This window comes from Salminus brasiliensis, chromosome 3 (assembly GCF_030463535.1).
Source record: "Salminus brasiliensis chromosome 3, fSalBra1.hap2, whole genome shotgun sequence".
Classification (NCBI taxonomy): Eukaryota; Metazoa; Chordata; class Actinopteri; order Characiformes; family Bryconidae; genus Salminus; species Salminus brasiliensis.
In genome coordinates this window covers 28,980,395-28,997,437 of record NC_132880.1, presented here as the reverse complement: position 1 = coordinate 28,997,437, position 17,043 = coordinate 28,980,395, and the positions used below count along the sequence as shown (strand labels likewise).

The following is a 17,043-nucleotide window of genomic DNA, read 5'->3' as shown; positions in this document are numbered from 1 at the left end:
CTTACATCTGTATTAATGTGTCATAGTGCCATCATACAGGCCTGCTCTAATGTATATGTCTTCTAAGAGCAACTTATAATAGCATATAATAACCTTACTGATCCAGCTGTCGGCTTCCTGGCTGGACAGGTAGGGCCGTTTGCTCTGTAATGTTGATCCAGGTAGATTTAGCTACATTTTATTTACGTTAAATAAGACCACCACCACTGTGGAGGCTAGAAACTCCATAGCTCCGACATTTAAAAAAAATAAAAATAAAATAAAATAAAATAATAATATATATATGTGAGCCTTTCAGCTCTGCCATACATGTTTAACCTCAGCATTTGTATAGTCAGTGTGTTGCTGCTCATCATATAAGCAAGTTGTTTTCTGCTCAAAATAAGATGAGCAAAATGAGCTGGATGGAGTATCGGATAATTAGTCTGATTCAAAGGGCCGATACATTCACGAAACCTGATTCTTACACTGCCACTTTTCTAGGCTTTAAAACCCAGGATCAGAGTAACCAACAGACATTATACACACATTACAGCAAACAGCAAGACCCACCCCCCCCCCCCCCCCCCACCCCCATCAAACCAGCATGTCTATCAGTGAGTAATCCAGCTCGTCTTTCATATAAGGAGAACCGAGAAGGGAAGAGCTGCTAGCTCCTCTTTAGTTTTACAGACTTCGAATTTCGAAAGTCCTGAGCCTAGACAACACTGTGCCGAGGTCCAGCACAGTTATTCATTTTAGCGACCAATAAACTGGGTTCATTTATATTGGTGTTCAATTGTTATATTTTATTTTAAGTAACAATTACGTCAATCCTGGTGCTTTAAGTCTCTCACAGATGATCAGGTATGTTTTTTTTAATTCAACAACGGTATCGGGTTATGTATCGGTATCTGTATTGGAACAGAAAAGATGAATCAGTGCATCCCTAGTTCTGCTGCCGTCTTGATGCTCATTTGTCATGGACAACAGAGCTCTGATTGGTCAGCCTGATTTTAAAGCATTTGTAAAACAAAGACAATTGAGAAGGCATTACATTTAATTTATTGGATTTTAATTTATAGGGCATCTCTGTATTATCGCCCCCTCCAGGTCTGGCTCAGTCTGTTTTGTTCTGGTTCACAGCTACATAAAATAAGTTCCTCAGGCTAAATCAAATGTGAGCTACCCATCCGGACATAACGCCAATCTGTGTGTATTATCATAATTATACGTACATTGAAAGAGATATAGACGTCTCTGAGCACATGGTAGTGCTCTTTTTAAAACATAGGATGACACAAGGCTTAATGAAAGCTTCCCCCTGCCTCTGCCTCTCTAGGGAAACGTGTGTGAAGTTTGTTCTTTTCCCTCCATCTCCCAGTTCCTTCTTGTGACAGCGCGGCTTGGCTCTGAGGTCTGCGTGACGGGGAGTCTAGTGGGATTCTGGGCGCTGGTGTCAGACAAACAGCATCAGACAACCTCCCAAGTCCTAAGAGCCCTGATTTTCACTTCCACTCCCAGCCAGCGTGACTCCCTCCTCTCATCTTTTAACAACACTTAAGGAATTTGGGGAAAATCTAATTTAGACAATTTTCTAAATAAAACGGGTGTAGCCATTCAGCCAAGCCATACAACACCATCAAAAGATGGCTTCTTTAGTTTTGCATGGAGGTCATGAGGTTACTGCAGCATTCATAAATCACACGTTTGCCTCAAGAGAGTTATTTCACCAGCATCCTCCACTTACCCCCATAATGAGACTGATCCCTGTATACATGCCTAGCAATTTTCCTCTGATCAGACTGCTAACATTTAACATTCCCAGCAGCAACTAATCGGACTGACCTGGAGTTAACCTGGAGTTTGAACAGTTCTGATTCATTACAGTTCTGAACATTAATCATAATTAATCATAATATAGTTGTCTGTTGCTTTACAATACAAACTTTTTAATGTGTTGCTGTTGCTGTCTAGCTCTCTTCCTTGTCTTCAAGCACTTTTTTTATTACAGTAGAACACCTTCTTGTCATTCTTGCTTTGGTGTGTTCTTGTGTTCCTATCTGGTGTCGTCCAGACAAAGTACTGTGAAGTAAAGTACTCACCGTTTGGGCTTTTGACTCCATCGCTGAGGTCATCACATGGCTGCCGTTTCTGCGCACTCTTAAACTCCTTTAGCGACAGATAGAGAACCTTCCGCACCACTCGCTCCTCCGACCAGGGGATCCCATCACTGTCATCCTATAAACAAGCAAAAAAACACATAGAGGGAGCAGTCAGTGAGCGTGCACCATTTCCATTGCCTCATTCGTGTTGAACAGGTTCGAGACTTTGAGGTGACCATAGCATTCCATGTTTAATAAACCAATTATAGACTACGCTTCAGTTTTATTAAAACAATTTAAGCAAGGCAAAGCTGATTTAAGTGTGCGGCTGCATGCGCACACACACACACACACACACACACACACACACACACACACACACACACACACACACACACACACACACACACACACACACGCTTCCTTTGACAGCGAATGAGAGGATGTTATTGTAATGGGGTCACAGGCGCCTTCTCTTACATCCTTTTCCAATCTCTTCATATTTCATAATTCATTGCATCTTATTTTATTTTAAACTGCTAGTCATCCGCACAGGCCCACAGAGGCAGGTCCTCTTTAAGACAACAGAACGCTGACGTGCACTTCCTATCCCTAAACACTCACTTCCTTTCCAAGCATCTCAACACCAAAGAAACATTGGCACTGAGGGAGCTTTTCATGGAGGCTCCAACAAGAACATCTGGTTAAACTGCATTTGACATTAAACACAGTTTGAACTGGTCACAGTTTGTCACATAGGTCTGCAAAAAAGGGAAGAAAATGCAGATTTCCGTTCACTCACCCACCCCCCCCCCCCCCATCTTATAGATGGGGTCTGTGTTAAAATAACAATATGCAAACCTCTGCATAACTTTAACAGCTTCAGTGGACTGAGATGATGATCAGAAGATCATTGAAAACAACAAATCAGACTTGTACCAGTGATCGGATTACCCTTCAGGCACCAAGAGATTTAACTGAACTGGAAAAATCTGCTTTTAGCTCCAGTACACCAGCGAGCCAGAAACTCTTAGACTCTAACCACCTTCACTCAGCCGGCAACTGTTTTATTGGATTTTAGTTCAAATTCTATATGACTTCTATTGGTCTTAATTAATTTAACTTTATTTTATGTTTCTTATATCATATTTCTTTTTATTACATATATATAATACATACATACATACACACATTTTTTTCTTTTATTATTAATATATATTTTTTAACCTAGCTTTTTTGACATTTGATCCTATTTATACTTCTTTATGGTGTGCTTACATTAGAATTCTACTTGTAGAAGTTTCTTAAACACACACACACACAAACACACAAACAAACACACAAACAAACACACACATTTTCAATCTATATTTTGTAATATATAGATAAACTCCAGATGATTTTTGAACAGGAATTCTGAAAGGAGTGAATTCCTCACTGCAGTGCTTCACACATCCCAGTTTTTTATCCATTTGATCCAACATCAAACACTTAAAGAAAATTGCACTTATTTGTTTTTTCACACGGGCTGTGATCGTAGTATCTACTGAGCCGAGAGAAGATGTGTTCTGAATCCCTGCAGCTATAGAGTCAGCAATAAATATCACATCTCTAAAGCCTTTAATGCATCATTTATACGCCTTTAAACCTTCAAATAAAAACTACTGCCATTTTCTATTTAAACTCAAGATGCAACACTTTCAGACAGTAAATGTAGCCGCAATACAATAAAAGTCTTCTCAATGGGCCGGGCTTAACTACTGGCCTACGATCAGCACAATAAAACCTGCCCTGTGTGTGAGGGTGCGTGAGAGTGAGTTCTCTCACGATTCTCATTCTCAGTAACAGTACTGAATGACCTTGCAATGATTTTACTATTAAAAGGCAACAGACTGGTGTTAAACCGATGAACTGGTGCAAATGGACAAATCCCTGAGGCAGGCAGTGAGATTTCTCAAGGTAGACCAATCAAACACTGACAGATGCATTAAGACATAACTAAGCACGCCCCTGGTCTCAGTAATATGGCCCTGATGGTGAAGGGAAAAAAAAAAAAAATAATAAAAAAACATGACACCTCAAATCATCTCAAACAGACTAACCAAAGGAAAAGAGAAGGAAGAAAGAGAGGTAGAAAGCACAAGTGTTGAGCGAGGACAAAACAATGAGAGCAAGCACGGGAGAACGAAAGAAGCGCAAAAAAGAATGTGAAAGACTTTCGCGAGGCGAAATAATGAGTTAGAGTATGAAAGCAAGAGAAAATAGAAAAAAAAATAACGCAGCAAGCAAGAGAGCGAGAGTGCGAGAGCAAGTGTGAGAGCAAAAGAATCAGAGCGAGCGTGAGAGAACAAAATAGAAAGCAAGGAAAAATTACAAATAAAGAAGCAAGCGAGTGCAATAAAAAAATGCGAAAGCAAGTGTAAGAGAACGAAAGAAGCGAGAGAAGCAGCAAGCGAGAGAGCGTGTGCAAGAGAGAAAGCGCGAGAGCAAAATAATGACAGTGAGCGCAAGAGAACAAAATAGAAAGCAAGAAAAAAATTAAAATAAAGAAGCAATCATGCTATTGCTAACTTGACAAACACTAGTAACTTTGTGTATCCCAGAGTTGCGTATATCGCGCCCTTCCCCATTTGACCTGGCCAAACCGATGACCAGCAGCCTTTTATCTAGAACCCTGAAGGACAACTGAGAAAAGGGGAGTATCAAAAGCTCATTAGCATTGCTCCTTAATTGACTCCTTAATCCGGTCTGCCTCGTTAACAGACATCATTCAAAGGCTTTGGCATTTTCCAGTGGGCCCAAAGAGAGAGAGGGACATGGAGAAAGATTGACAGACAGACAGACAGACAGACAGACAGACAGAGAGAGAGAGAGAGAGAGAGAGAGAGAGAGAGAGAGACAGAGAGAGAGAGAGACAGAGAGACAGAGAGACAGACAGAGAGAGAGACAGAGAGAGAGACAGAGAGAGAGAGAGAGAGAGAGAGCGATTTAGCAGTGTGTGGAAACAGAGCAAAGATATAAAGACAGATTTATATTCTGCCTTTCAGAGAGGCGGTCTGGGAGCGCTGTAGCTGATGTCTGAGACCCTGCTGAGTTGCTGCAGCTCTGCAGACAGAGGGGACAGATCAAAGTTGGGCCATGCCAAAGTGCTACGTGGCCACAGCGGAGGAGAGATGACATCACAAACCGAGTCTCCAACTAAAGTCAGTAGCAGAGGTCGGAGAGTCCTCGCCAGCACGGTTACATGAAGGCTCCCCTTAGAAGCTCACTCGCAGTCTGGGCGGCCCGCGCCGGCTGTGCAGACATGACGAGGCTCATTAACACTAGAGCACTTGACACGGCAATGCGTGTCGCCTCGGAGTTCATTGCTGTATCATTTAAAACTACCATTTGTTGTCATGTAAAACCTTGCATCTCCATTGCATCTCCATTTTTTGGGAATCTGGCAGACTGCATCAATTTCATGATAAACGGACCAATAGAAATGCTCCAAAATTATTTTGAACAAACTATTAGAACACGGACCTCCACGGAAAGTTAGGACTGAACTACATTCTCATTATCAATTCTGGAGCCTTGCCCCTCTAAATCGGTTCATGAGAAACACAGCTATTCTACAACTGCATTAACTTTGACCCCGTTTACACCTGGTCACTTCATGTGTCTTCAGTATCAGGATTATATCTGAATAAGGCCAAGCTACTTAAAAAAACTACAAGTGTAAACACGTTCATACCAGATCCAAAAATCCCATCACTCAAACTATTTCAGGAGATGCATCCGTCTCTCAAAAGATGAATTTGACAATCAAAACCCCTCCCAGTACAACCGGAAAACCAGTAATATGCATAATCTGTCTAACACAGCAATCAGACTTTAGTATGACTAAACCGAGCCGTGCTGGACTACAGAGTGTAAATGCATGTGGATGAAATCGTATCAGCATACAATCCAGATACTACTCACATAAAGTGATCAGGTGTAAACAGGGTCTTCCAGACTTCCTAACATGTCAGACGGCCTGTAATCAGAGCATCTGCTGTACTTGTCTTAAAAATGCTAAATCCACTGAATCAGTAAGTTAGCAGTAACAGTAACTAAATTCTCAAGGCAGACCGGCTGGCTTCTCCGGTTATGTTAGAATGTCAATCCAATATTTACTATATTTATTTATTTTTATACAGTGTACAACACATGTCTCAGCTGTCTGAGGTTGAGACAAGTGACGTTGCAACCTCTCTCAGCTCGCAGACAAAACTACATCCCTCAAATGCCCGGTCCCACAACAGCGCTTTCAGGGAATACACGCAGTTCTACAACCAGAATGAGACTCGGCCTCTCTGAGGACCTATTACTGACACACAGAGGATCCAGTTTTTCCCTAAAAACACACACAGGACAGAGCCTTCCACACGGAGACCCACCAGAGAAAACCAAAAAAAAAAACCTGATGAATCTGGAGAAAAACTGTCCAATTAAACCGGGAGGATTTGGAGTGTTTTCATTGTTTTCTATGGGGGAAATATTAAGTAGGGGTTTTTGGGGGAAACAAAAGGGAGAGAGTGTGTGTTTGTGTGGAAGCCAACACTGACAGGTGAGCTTCACATTTCCCAGCAGACACACACACACAGACGCGCGCACACACACACACACTCTACGCACTGATGCTCTGCAGCACCTGACAGAAGCTGATTGGGTGTGTAGAGTGTGAAACCACCAGAGCTCCTCGTTAGAGGCCCCTATGCCTAAACGTGCAACACACACATACACACACACGCGTGCGCGCACACACTGGAAATCTCAAATTAGACATCAATACAAAGTAGGTAGGTTTTATAACAGACTTTGTATTATTGCTCTAATGCCGGCACAGTCCTTCAACAGGGGATGCTCTTAATTGCAAAGTGTGTGAGAGAGCGAGAGTGAGCCAGAGAGAGCGAGCGGGAGAATGAGGGAGCCGGACTAAATTCCTCGAAAGTGTGTGATGCTGTCACAGGATCCCCACAGCACAATACAGTGGCAGGTTGGCAGGTACGCAGCAATTTACCCCACACTTCCTATCAGCCTCGCTCTCTCTCTCCCTCTCTCTCTCTCTCTCTCTCTCGCGCTTTGTGGTCTGGCACAGCGCCAGCTGCACTCTCAATAGCGGATTACTGCCATGGACACACACACACACACACACACACACACACACACACACACGAGAAGAAGTAGAGCTGGTTAATGTGATGATGTGTATGGCTATGATGAACTACTACACTATGCTTGTCTAAATGAATTGTAGACATCGAGAACACAATACGTCTGGGATGAGTTAGGGCGGTGATCATCCAACATCCTGACCTCACCAACGCTGTTGTCGCTGAATACAATCAAATCCTCACATCTAGTAAAAAGCCTTCCCTGGACAGTACAGGCAGTCACCCCAGCAAAAGCAGGATTAACTCTCGAATACCCTTGAATTTTAGAGGAAACATCAAATGATCAGGTGTCCCAATACTTTTGCCCATATAGTATATTTGTATATATGTTTATTGTATATTAGTTGTGCGAGTATCTATAAGCAAAAACAGACTGTATAATCCTAACCTTAATCTTAACCTACACACACACACACACACACACACACACACACACACACACACACACACACACACACACACCTTGCTGCTCTAAATTCTAGAGTGCGCTGGAGGAATGTGGCAGATTTTTTTCCTCCGCCACAATCTGGCAACATGCCAGCTTTATTTCCTCTGCAAGAAATCGCTGAGCTGTGTGTGTGTGTGTGTGTGTGTGTGTGTGTGTGTGTGTGAAAACTCACAGCTGCAGGCTCAACATTCATGACATCACACAATGGCAATGATGACAAAAACAACAACAACAGCAGCAATAAAAACAAAAACATCTGCAAACCTCGCTGTAGAGAAGTCAGCCCCTGTCTGTTCCACATTAATGGCCGGCCGCAGAAGCTGCTCACTAATCCAAACACACACTCTTCACTCCTCACGCTGACACACAAGCACACAAAAAACTGTCTCCAGGCTTCAGCGTGGATGAGCACATGGCTGACATGCAGAGGTCTTCTCAGTGATATAACACTTAATATATATAATGTGTAGAGAGTGCACTCAGCCACTGCAGAGATCCAGACCCGAGCCTCTTTTGGAAAAAAACATTCCCTCAGATTCAGAGGAAGAAACCTTGAGAGAAAAAGGGGAACCCATCTGCTCTAGCCGACACCAGAACAATGAACTGTGATCCCACGGCCTCTCCGTGCTACAATACGGCCTGATTGGGCCAGATTTATAATTTTTAAACCCTGTATAGAGACACACACACTGAACATTTAGTCTTTGCACTTTTCAAATAATTTCATGGCTTTTCATTCATTGAGGTGCAAGTAAGAAATATTTACTAGACATTTACAAACTACTTTCCACTTCCCCTACTAAGGGTTTACCAAGCTCCAATTCAATTTGAAGAGAGAGAGACTGTGAGTGTGTGTGTGTGTGCGAGCGCACAAGCATGCTGTTTGTGACAGCTCTTAAAATGAAAGACAACTATGAACAATCTTAAGTGGCTGAGTGTGCACGTGTGTGTGTGTGTGTGTGTGTGCGTGTGTGTGTGTGTGTACAACTTAAAATGAACATCTTTCAAGGGTTTTCAAAACACACACCAACAAAATGAACAGTCCTCGCTCCATCAAGGGAAAGCTAACAGAGAGGGGTTTAAACACAGATCCATCAGAGCTGCAGAGTCAACCAATCACATTAGATCCGGAGGAGAAACAAAGAGAGAAAAGCCTCATTTATCTGCACACACGGCATCCACGCTTCTGCAGATAAATACGCACTGGGAACACATTCATTAGCAGGGTGTGTGTGTATGTGTGTGTGTTTTGTTGTTTTTTTTTAGGGGGGGGGGTGGTTGTGCTCCAGTTTTAAAAACAAAACGAACGTACGTTCACACGAGCGGCCTAAATATAGCTGTGCTGCCAATTGTCTGGAATTCATCGGCGAAGAATGTTGGCTCCGCGCCAGCCGAGAGACTTCACTTAACATGCTGAAATTTGTTACAACAACGAGCGCCGCCCGAACAGACTACACCAGAACACAAAGGAGAGCTGCGAGAGAGAGAGAGCGACACTGACTGTATACGCTGCGAGAGCGCAAGAGAGAAAAGTGCAGAACGAGAGGCGTGTGGGAGCTGCGAGAGTCCCTGATAGAGCATTAGTGATCTCACCTTTTAGCCACACGTGCTCAAGATGTACAAAACGTCTCTCTCTCTTTCTCACACACACACACACACACACACACACACACACACACACACACACACACACACACACACACACTAAATGTGAGTGAGGGAGATGTTTAATGAAGGAAAGGTGGAAGGAAAAAAAGGAGAGCGAAGGAAAAGAGGAAAAGTAGAAGATAAAAGGTGACTGAGGTGATGAAAAGGTACAAAAAGACAATTGCCAGAGACTAAGACAATTCATAGGACCATTTGCCAGGTTGCCGCACCAAACAGTGGGTTAACTATTGCTACAAGTTAAGGAACCCGTTAACAGTACTATATAGAACCCATAGAGCATAGTTAGAGCGTAGGTTTGTTTATACAGCCCCTCTCACAGACTCAAGGTCACTTTCCTAAAGCAGCAGAAAAGGACAACAAAGCACTAACAAAAATGGGTCAGTGTGTGTGTGTGTGTGTGTGTGTGTGTGTGTGTGTGTGCACGCGTGTTAATGAACATTGTCCAGGCTCTGAAACAGATAGACTTCTCACACGCACACACGCACACACGCACACACGCACACACGCACACAGTAAGAGCGGGAATATCCAAACTAAGAGAATCAGAGTGAGCTTAAAAAATACAGAAATAAATAAAGCATGTGCTGGAGAGTGAAAAAGCATGTGAGCACAGAGTGAGGGATGTTTGTTATTGTTATTGTTTTTATTATTGTTGTTGTTGTTATTATGCATGTGCATTCTTGTCAGCTTGATGATGCTTTTTTTTTTTTTGCATTGAAATATGGTCAGGTCAATAAACTGAAATAAACTGAAAGAAGGAGAGAGAGGAAGAATGGGGAAGAAAGAGCGAGCGCGCGAGAGCAAGAGCGAGAGCATAAGGGCCAGGACAAGCAAGAGTTGTTAGTGGTTACGTGAGGCCAGCGGAACCAACTCATTACACCCCAACCTCACCACCATGGAATGTCCACACACATGCACTGAGAATGTTCCATGGGGTCTCTTAAAAACAGACCCCCTCCATCTGCCTGCGTTCAGTTCACCAACACACAGCAGGTCACAGAACAGCAGAGTCTGAACTGAGCTGTTCCCAAACAGAGCTGCACCTGCAAGATCTCTGACCACACGACAAACCAGTCCGATTCACACGACCGCTCTCCCCTCTCGCACTCTCCCCTCGCTCTCTCTTTACAATCAAACTGAGACCCAAAAAGACCCAAAGCTAAACAATTCTAACAAAAAAAAAGATTTTGGTGCAATAATAGAGATTATTATAAAATAAACATAAATAAATAGGTTATGTAATACAACACTTTCATACAAATCACACCAGTGAAAATGAACCAGAGTCCAGCAGCCCAATAAAGACACAACACACCCCTGACTACAGCCTCTGCACACACACACACACACACACATATATGAATCTGAATGCTTTTGACCAGTTTCCAGCCCTGTTTTTGCCAGACTAAGATTAAGCTCAAATCTAGACTAAACAGGATCCTGAAGAACAGCAGCTTCTCTTCAGTGCTAATGCAACAGCATCACGCTTACCAAATCTCAATGCTTCTGACCACAGTTTCAGCTTCAGCCCCGTTTACTGATCTCCTTCTCAAAGATCAGTAAAGAGGTCACTTCAGTCACCGTAGCGTTTGAAACACTGGTCAGCTAAGCAGACAGAAGCTCCAGCCATCCGTGCCCCAATAGTGAACCCTCTTTCACTTCAAGTCACTTAGATCTCTTCCTCTCGCCATCTCGATTCGAAGATGAGGTCAGCTGGGTTTCTCAGCACTTCTGTACATGATAAGAATGTTAAGTGCTTGACTATCATTCAGTACATCCCTTTTTTTTTTTTTTTTTTTCAAACAGTGGTTTCACCTCTAAATTCATCACCCTTCTACAAAGAGCAGCCTCGGTTCAGCGTGTCTCCAACCCACACAATCGTTTTCTTCCAGCAGATGGAATGACTAGGCCTAGTTTACTGCTGCGTCGAGTTTTCCAGAAAACACTGCCCTGAGTGATCGATGCCCCCGTAGGCAGTGGCAGGGTCTGCGAGCGCTCAAACCTGCAAGCGAGGGGGGCTGGATTTCTTCGACTTTAATCCTGCACACACTCCGAGCCTTCTGATTAAAACTCACAGTGGCTTATTAAAACACCAAATCAATCAATCATGCATGCGGCGTACCAGCCAAACGAAAAGGCATACCAGGCCCGCTGCTCATTTTTCACTGCCCATCTCTCCCCTCCTCCCTCTCTTCAGGTGCACTTTAAAGCAGGTCTGGTTTGGAAGCAGGCCTGTAACGTGACTCACACAAATCTAGAGCAGCATTAGAACAGACCAAAACTAAACTCAACAATTTCCTGCACGGCCACTCCAAACCACAATCAGCTGGAGCGCTCGGGGCTGTTATGAATTCCCAAACTGAAGCGGTCTCCCATGACCTCCTGACTCTGCCGTGAGCTGCTGTTTATGTGGAGCTGAAGGGAAGGTGGTGCAACGCTGCAGCTGGGAGCGTGAAGATGGAATCATGTCTAAAAGCCTCAGATCGGAGGCGAATAGGCATTCTATCAGCATGCTGGCTGGTTTAATAAATGGACCTGTCGACTAGCTACAGCTGACTAGGTCGCAGGACATGGGGTGAGGGAAAAGCCTAGAGATTCTCATCCATATTCTTTACTATTTCTTTTTAGTTTTTGCCTCAAATCAGACAAAATGTGAGAAAGAAAGAAAGAAAAAAAAAAAAAAAAAAAAGAGATGACTGACTCATCTCTGGTTCCTCCTGGTTAAAGATCTTGCTGATCAGTCATGTAGTGTGCAAACCACCACTACTAAACGACAACAGGTTGCATAGCATGAAGGGTACAACGACCTGACCACTCCGGAAGCTGTGTAGTGTAAACCTGGCATGAGACATCAACTTTCTAGGACAAGCGTCTAGAGTGAAAATTCAACAACTGTCCATTTGTATATTACCACCAGTGAAGACTTTACATTTGTATCCAGCACAGTCAGCGGATTAAAGTAACATTACAGAACATTTCTACATAAAATAACAGCTTCAGAATCATGTTGCTGCTCCACTGACCTGTAAACTGCACTCTGTAGCTTTGGTAAAGCAGGCAGGGCAGCGCTCGTGAGAACTATGTAACGCTGGGTCATATGTGTGTAAAATCCGGTTCTTTCAGTTTCAGTGAAGGCCCTGGATCTCTTAGCTTGTCCAGAAATGCATTAAAAGCATGCTTATTAGTGTTGGCTTCAAATGAATGAGAAATACCAACTCTCGTATAAGACTGACCGTCAGATTCAGAACATTTAGGGAAGGTCACAACAGAAACCACAGGAGTGCAATGATAAAAAAACAAACAAACAAAAAAATCAGAAATCAACTCCATGCAATTCAGTGTCTTGATTCCATATATTTTTCAACAAAGTGGCTGGCAATATGTTTCCCTTTTAGTTGTATGATGCAGTAATATAAACAAACTGTGTTTTACAGTGTCCTCATCTAACATTCTAGCCAGCTTTACATTTATATAAGGCTAACATTAGGCCAAATTCAACACCATAGGATACCCAGAACTGCTGCATCCCTATCAGAAATCGAACATGACCATTAACAGCGGGGGCAGGGAGCCGAAGTCCAGCACAGTTTGCAGATTTCCTTGTTCAAACACACCTACTAAACCTGTCAATTTACAGGGAAGTTAGACTCGCTAGAATACCCACTCCTGATGACACTACATACACAAACACTAAAGCTTACACCCACCCCCTACACAATGCTCACAGGCCTACAGTGCAGCTGCAATGATCAGCCAACACTGAGGTGATCTGGTTTCTTTCAAACAGTGACGTAAAATGAGCTGGTTTTAACGGAAGCTCTAAAAGCAGACCATGATGCTCCAAGTACTAAAACACTCGACTAGCCAAACACTCAACTAGCCCACAGGAAGACACAATGAGCTGAGCTCATGACATCAGAGAAGCTGCGAATTCAAAAGGCTGATGTTCCACCATATGAAGCCGGGCTGATCAGTGACGTGATTTCAGTGCGGCGTGTGTGTGGCCACATGACAAGCTCAGGCATTCAATGCAAGATGCATGGCGGCATGCAGCGCACATACTCTCCAGAACTGGCAGGTTTGCAAGCAAAGAGCACAGGATGACTCACTAAACTGGAGGTACTCAGGGCATCCTCTTTATTCTCTCTCTCACACACACACACAGAGAGAGACAGAGAGAGAGAGAGAGAGAGAGAGAGAGAGAGAGAGAGACAGAGAGAGAGAGAGAGAGAGAGAGAGAGAGAGAGAGAGAGAGAAGAATGAGGCTCATTTCCTCCTGTGGTTAGCAAATGGAGAGTGTGAGAGGTGGTTTACGTCTGTATGTGTGTGAGAAAGGTGTAGGTATGTGTGTGTGTGGTCCGAGCGAGGAATTTGCAGCATCAGAGCAGAGAGCGGTGTGGTGAGGAGCGTGGACAGTTTCCAGCAGCACAGCGTGTAGCCCTGCTGCGGTTTAGCTAAGCCTCAAGAGTCAGTTTTAATCCACTGCTGAAACGTACTGATATGATTGCATATTTAATTACAGTGACACAGTGTATCAACATCCATCTGATTTCAGGTCAAGGATTTATGGATATGACTAAAAGGTAAATGGTGTTTTTGTGCAAAACAAGACAACACACAACAAGGTGTGGGGTAAAATGTGTTTACTAGAACATCCCTCCTTCACCTCTCTCCTTCAATCAGTTGTTCTCATCTCTTTGCTCTCTCCCTCTCCCTCTCTTACTATGACGAGATCTCTGTAATGGATCTGACAGCCCCCCCCACACACACACCGTGTACGAGTCTTTAATAAATAAGCGCGGCGGGGTTTCAGTGGCACGGCTGCACGCAGCAGCGGAGGAGCACAACAAAGCTGAAATCCAAGTGTGTAATCAGTATGGAGGGATTTAGAGGAATCGCGCTGACGCTTCTCCAGGGTAGCGAAAAGGAAGCAGCCGTACACAAAACTGGCAACACAAACACACTTGCACATAATTAATCACTTCATTTTTACACATGCACACACACATACACAATCAGCCGTAACATCACCTGCTTGTTTCGACACTTTGTCCATTATATCAGCACAGTTCTATAATTCCAGACTGTAGTCCATCTGTTTCTCTGCATACTTTGTTAGCCTCCTTTCACCCTGTTCTTCAAATGGTCGGGACTCGACAGTATCACCACGGAGCAGGTAGGATTTGGGCGGTGGGTCATTCTCTTCAGTGACCCCAACATGCTGGTGGTTTGAGTAGATCAGATACAGCAGTGCTGCTGGAGTTTTTAAACACCTCAGTCACTGCTGGACTGAGAATAGTCCACCAACCAGAAATCTCCAGCCAACAGCACGCTGTGACCACTGACAAAGGACTAGAGGAAGACCAACACACACTGTGCAGCAACAGACAAGCTTCGGTCTCTGACTTTACATCTACAAGGTCGACCAACTAGGTAGGAGTGTCTAATAGAGGGGGCAGTTAGTGGACACTGTGTCGAAAAACTCCAGCAGCACTGCTGTGTCTGATCTACTCATACCAGCGCATCACACACCAACATACCATTATCAGGTCAGTGTCGCTGTAGTGCTGCGAATGACCCACCACCCCAAAAATACCTGTTCTGTGGGGTGCTGAGCATTGAAAAACAAGTGGCTGATAAAATAAACATTGAGTGTAAAAACAAAGAGTGCCGCTAATGTCATGGCTGACCACGGTGAGTGAATGTGTATATATGCACTCACAAATAAAAGGTGCTACAACGGTTCTTGATAGGGTGCCACAGAAGATCCACTTTTGGTTTTTTCCTTTTCCTCTAAACATACCATTTTGGAGATAAGGTCTTTGTGTGACAGCGACAAGATACTGTCATCCACAACACACATTTCATTTTTCCTCCCTAACCCCACACAGCTCTTTTTTAAAACACCCCAGCCCACTCACAGCCCCCGGCTCGTCCCAACCACTAGCTTGTTTACACTAGTTTACACAGGCTCTGCACAAACACTGCAACCACAGAGGCACACGCACGCACGCAAATGCACCCCCACATGATGCACGCAAATGCACCCACACACTAAACTGGGCAAGGGTGGAGACCAGAGAGGGGAAGGAGGCGAAGAGAAATCTATGCAAACAAGCAAGCAACTTACCCTTTACTTACTCAAAATTACTAAAGCAAAAGGTTTCTACCTCTTACCCCAAACGTAGTCAATCAACCAGAGAAAATACGTTAGGTGCCAATGTAGCGAACAAATAACACAACCTAAACTACCATTATAAACCAGCGTACCCCACCACTTAACACTGTGCTAATAACTGCCTATCCAGAATCTGCAGAGGTATTCCATATATACACTTTCTGGACAAAAGTACTGGGACAACCGCTCATTCATTTTTGTGATTACCTTGATTTTGGAAGAAACAAACAACGTTAATCCTGCCTTTGTCGGAGTAGCTGTCTCTGCTGTCCCTACTGTCCAGGGAAGGTGTTCTAGGAACATTGCTCTGCATTCAGTGACAAGAGTGAAGAATGAGGTCAGGATGTTGGACATTCAAAAAAAAAAAAAAAAAAACTGGATGGAGCACATCCCTGTATCCCACGCCATGAACAGGTAAATGTTCATCTGTTCCAGAGAGTCCTATTTTATTGGCAGTACTTTTCTACAGAACATAGACAAGCTGTATGCACGTCTGTGTCAGCAGTGGGTGTAACTTGGCTGAAAGCATTTATTAGAAGGGGTGTCCACAAACATTTGGACACGTGTATATATGTAGGCATATTTCTGAAGGTCTAAAACTCTGAGCTTAAACATAAAGATAGCACAATGAACCCAACAATGGCTTGAGGCCCCATACTGAGGTAAATATATCTGGGTTATATTTAAATGAAGAATAGAACTGAAGTATTGAACTTCTCCTATATTGTGCATCTCCACGTCCAAATATTTAAAACAGCCTCCAGATCCTCTGTGTCCTGTTTTTTCCTTTTATCGACATGGCCAATCAGCCAGCGCTAGACCAGTGATTACACAGAAAGCTCTGGCTTAGAGAACACGTCAATTCAGGCATGCAGGTGGACGGCCAGAGCAGCCTGTTCACTAAAACCCTGATCAATAGCATGTTCGCTCAATACATACACGCTGTATTGCCTTCTGTTGTTATGCTAAGTAGGATCCCAAATGAAGCAGCTGAATGATAATATTTAGTTCTACAGGGCCGTGGAGGCTGCTCGAGTGGAAGGTTACAGGCTGGATATGATCCCTGTGCGCTGGTAACATCTACAGAGCATAAAATGAATGACAACTGTAAAACCAAAGAAGCTGAGCGATGTATCATATAAAAGCAAGAGAGCATTGATTTCTAAGCTAATATTTAATCAGTTACTTTGGCTTCGTGTTTTGCAGGCCTGGAATGCTGGGAGTTCTACTGACTGGCCTATGGAGACTGATCCGGTTCATACGGTCATACAGTCTTTATGATATGTACGGGGATATTATTAGGAACGGGGTTTCGGATTGCTCACAGGATCACAGGCTAAGTGATCACTGTCCACAATTTTCTATTAAAACATTCAATAAATGTTAAACCATCAGTCTGACAACTGCAAATATTAATAAATGAACTGCTCTGAACCAGGAGAGAGAGAGAAGCTGCTTAGCATT

At 43.5% G+C, this 17,043-nt stretch overlaps 1 protein-coding gene across 2 annotated transcripts in view; it reads right to left on the bottom strand.

Annotated features, from left to right (window-relative positions):
- jarid2b (jumonji and AT-rich interaction domain containing 2b) overlaps positions 1-17,043 on the bottom strand; it is a 145,274-nt gene that overhangs the window by 67,321 nt on the left and 60,910 nt on the right. For both annotated transcript variants that reach the window (XM_072675841.1, XM_072675842.1), the window contains exon 2: positions 2,085-2,220. In XM_072675841.1, the coding sequence (XP_072531942.1) occupies positions 2,085-2,220 (136 nt within the window). The remainder of the gene's footprint in view (positions 1-2,084; positions 2,221-17,043) is intronic.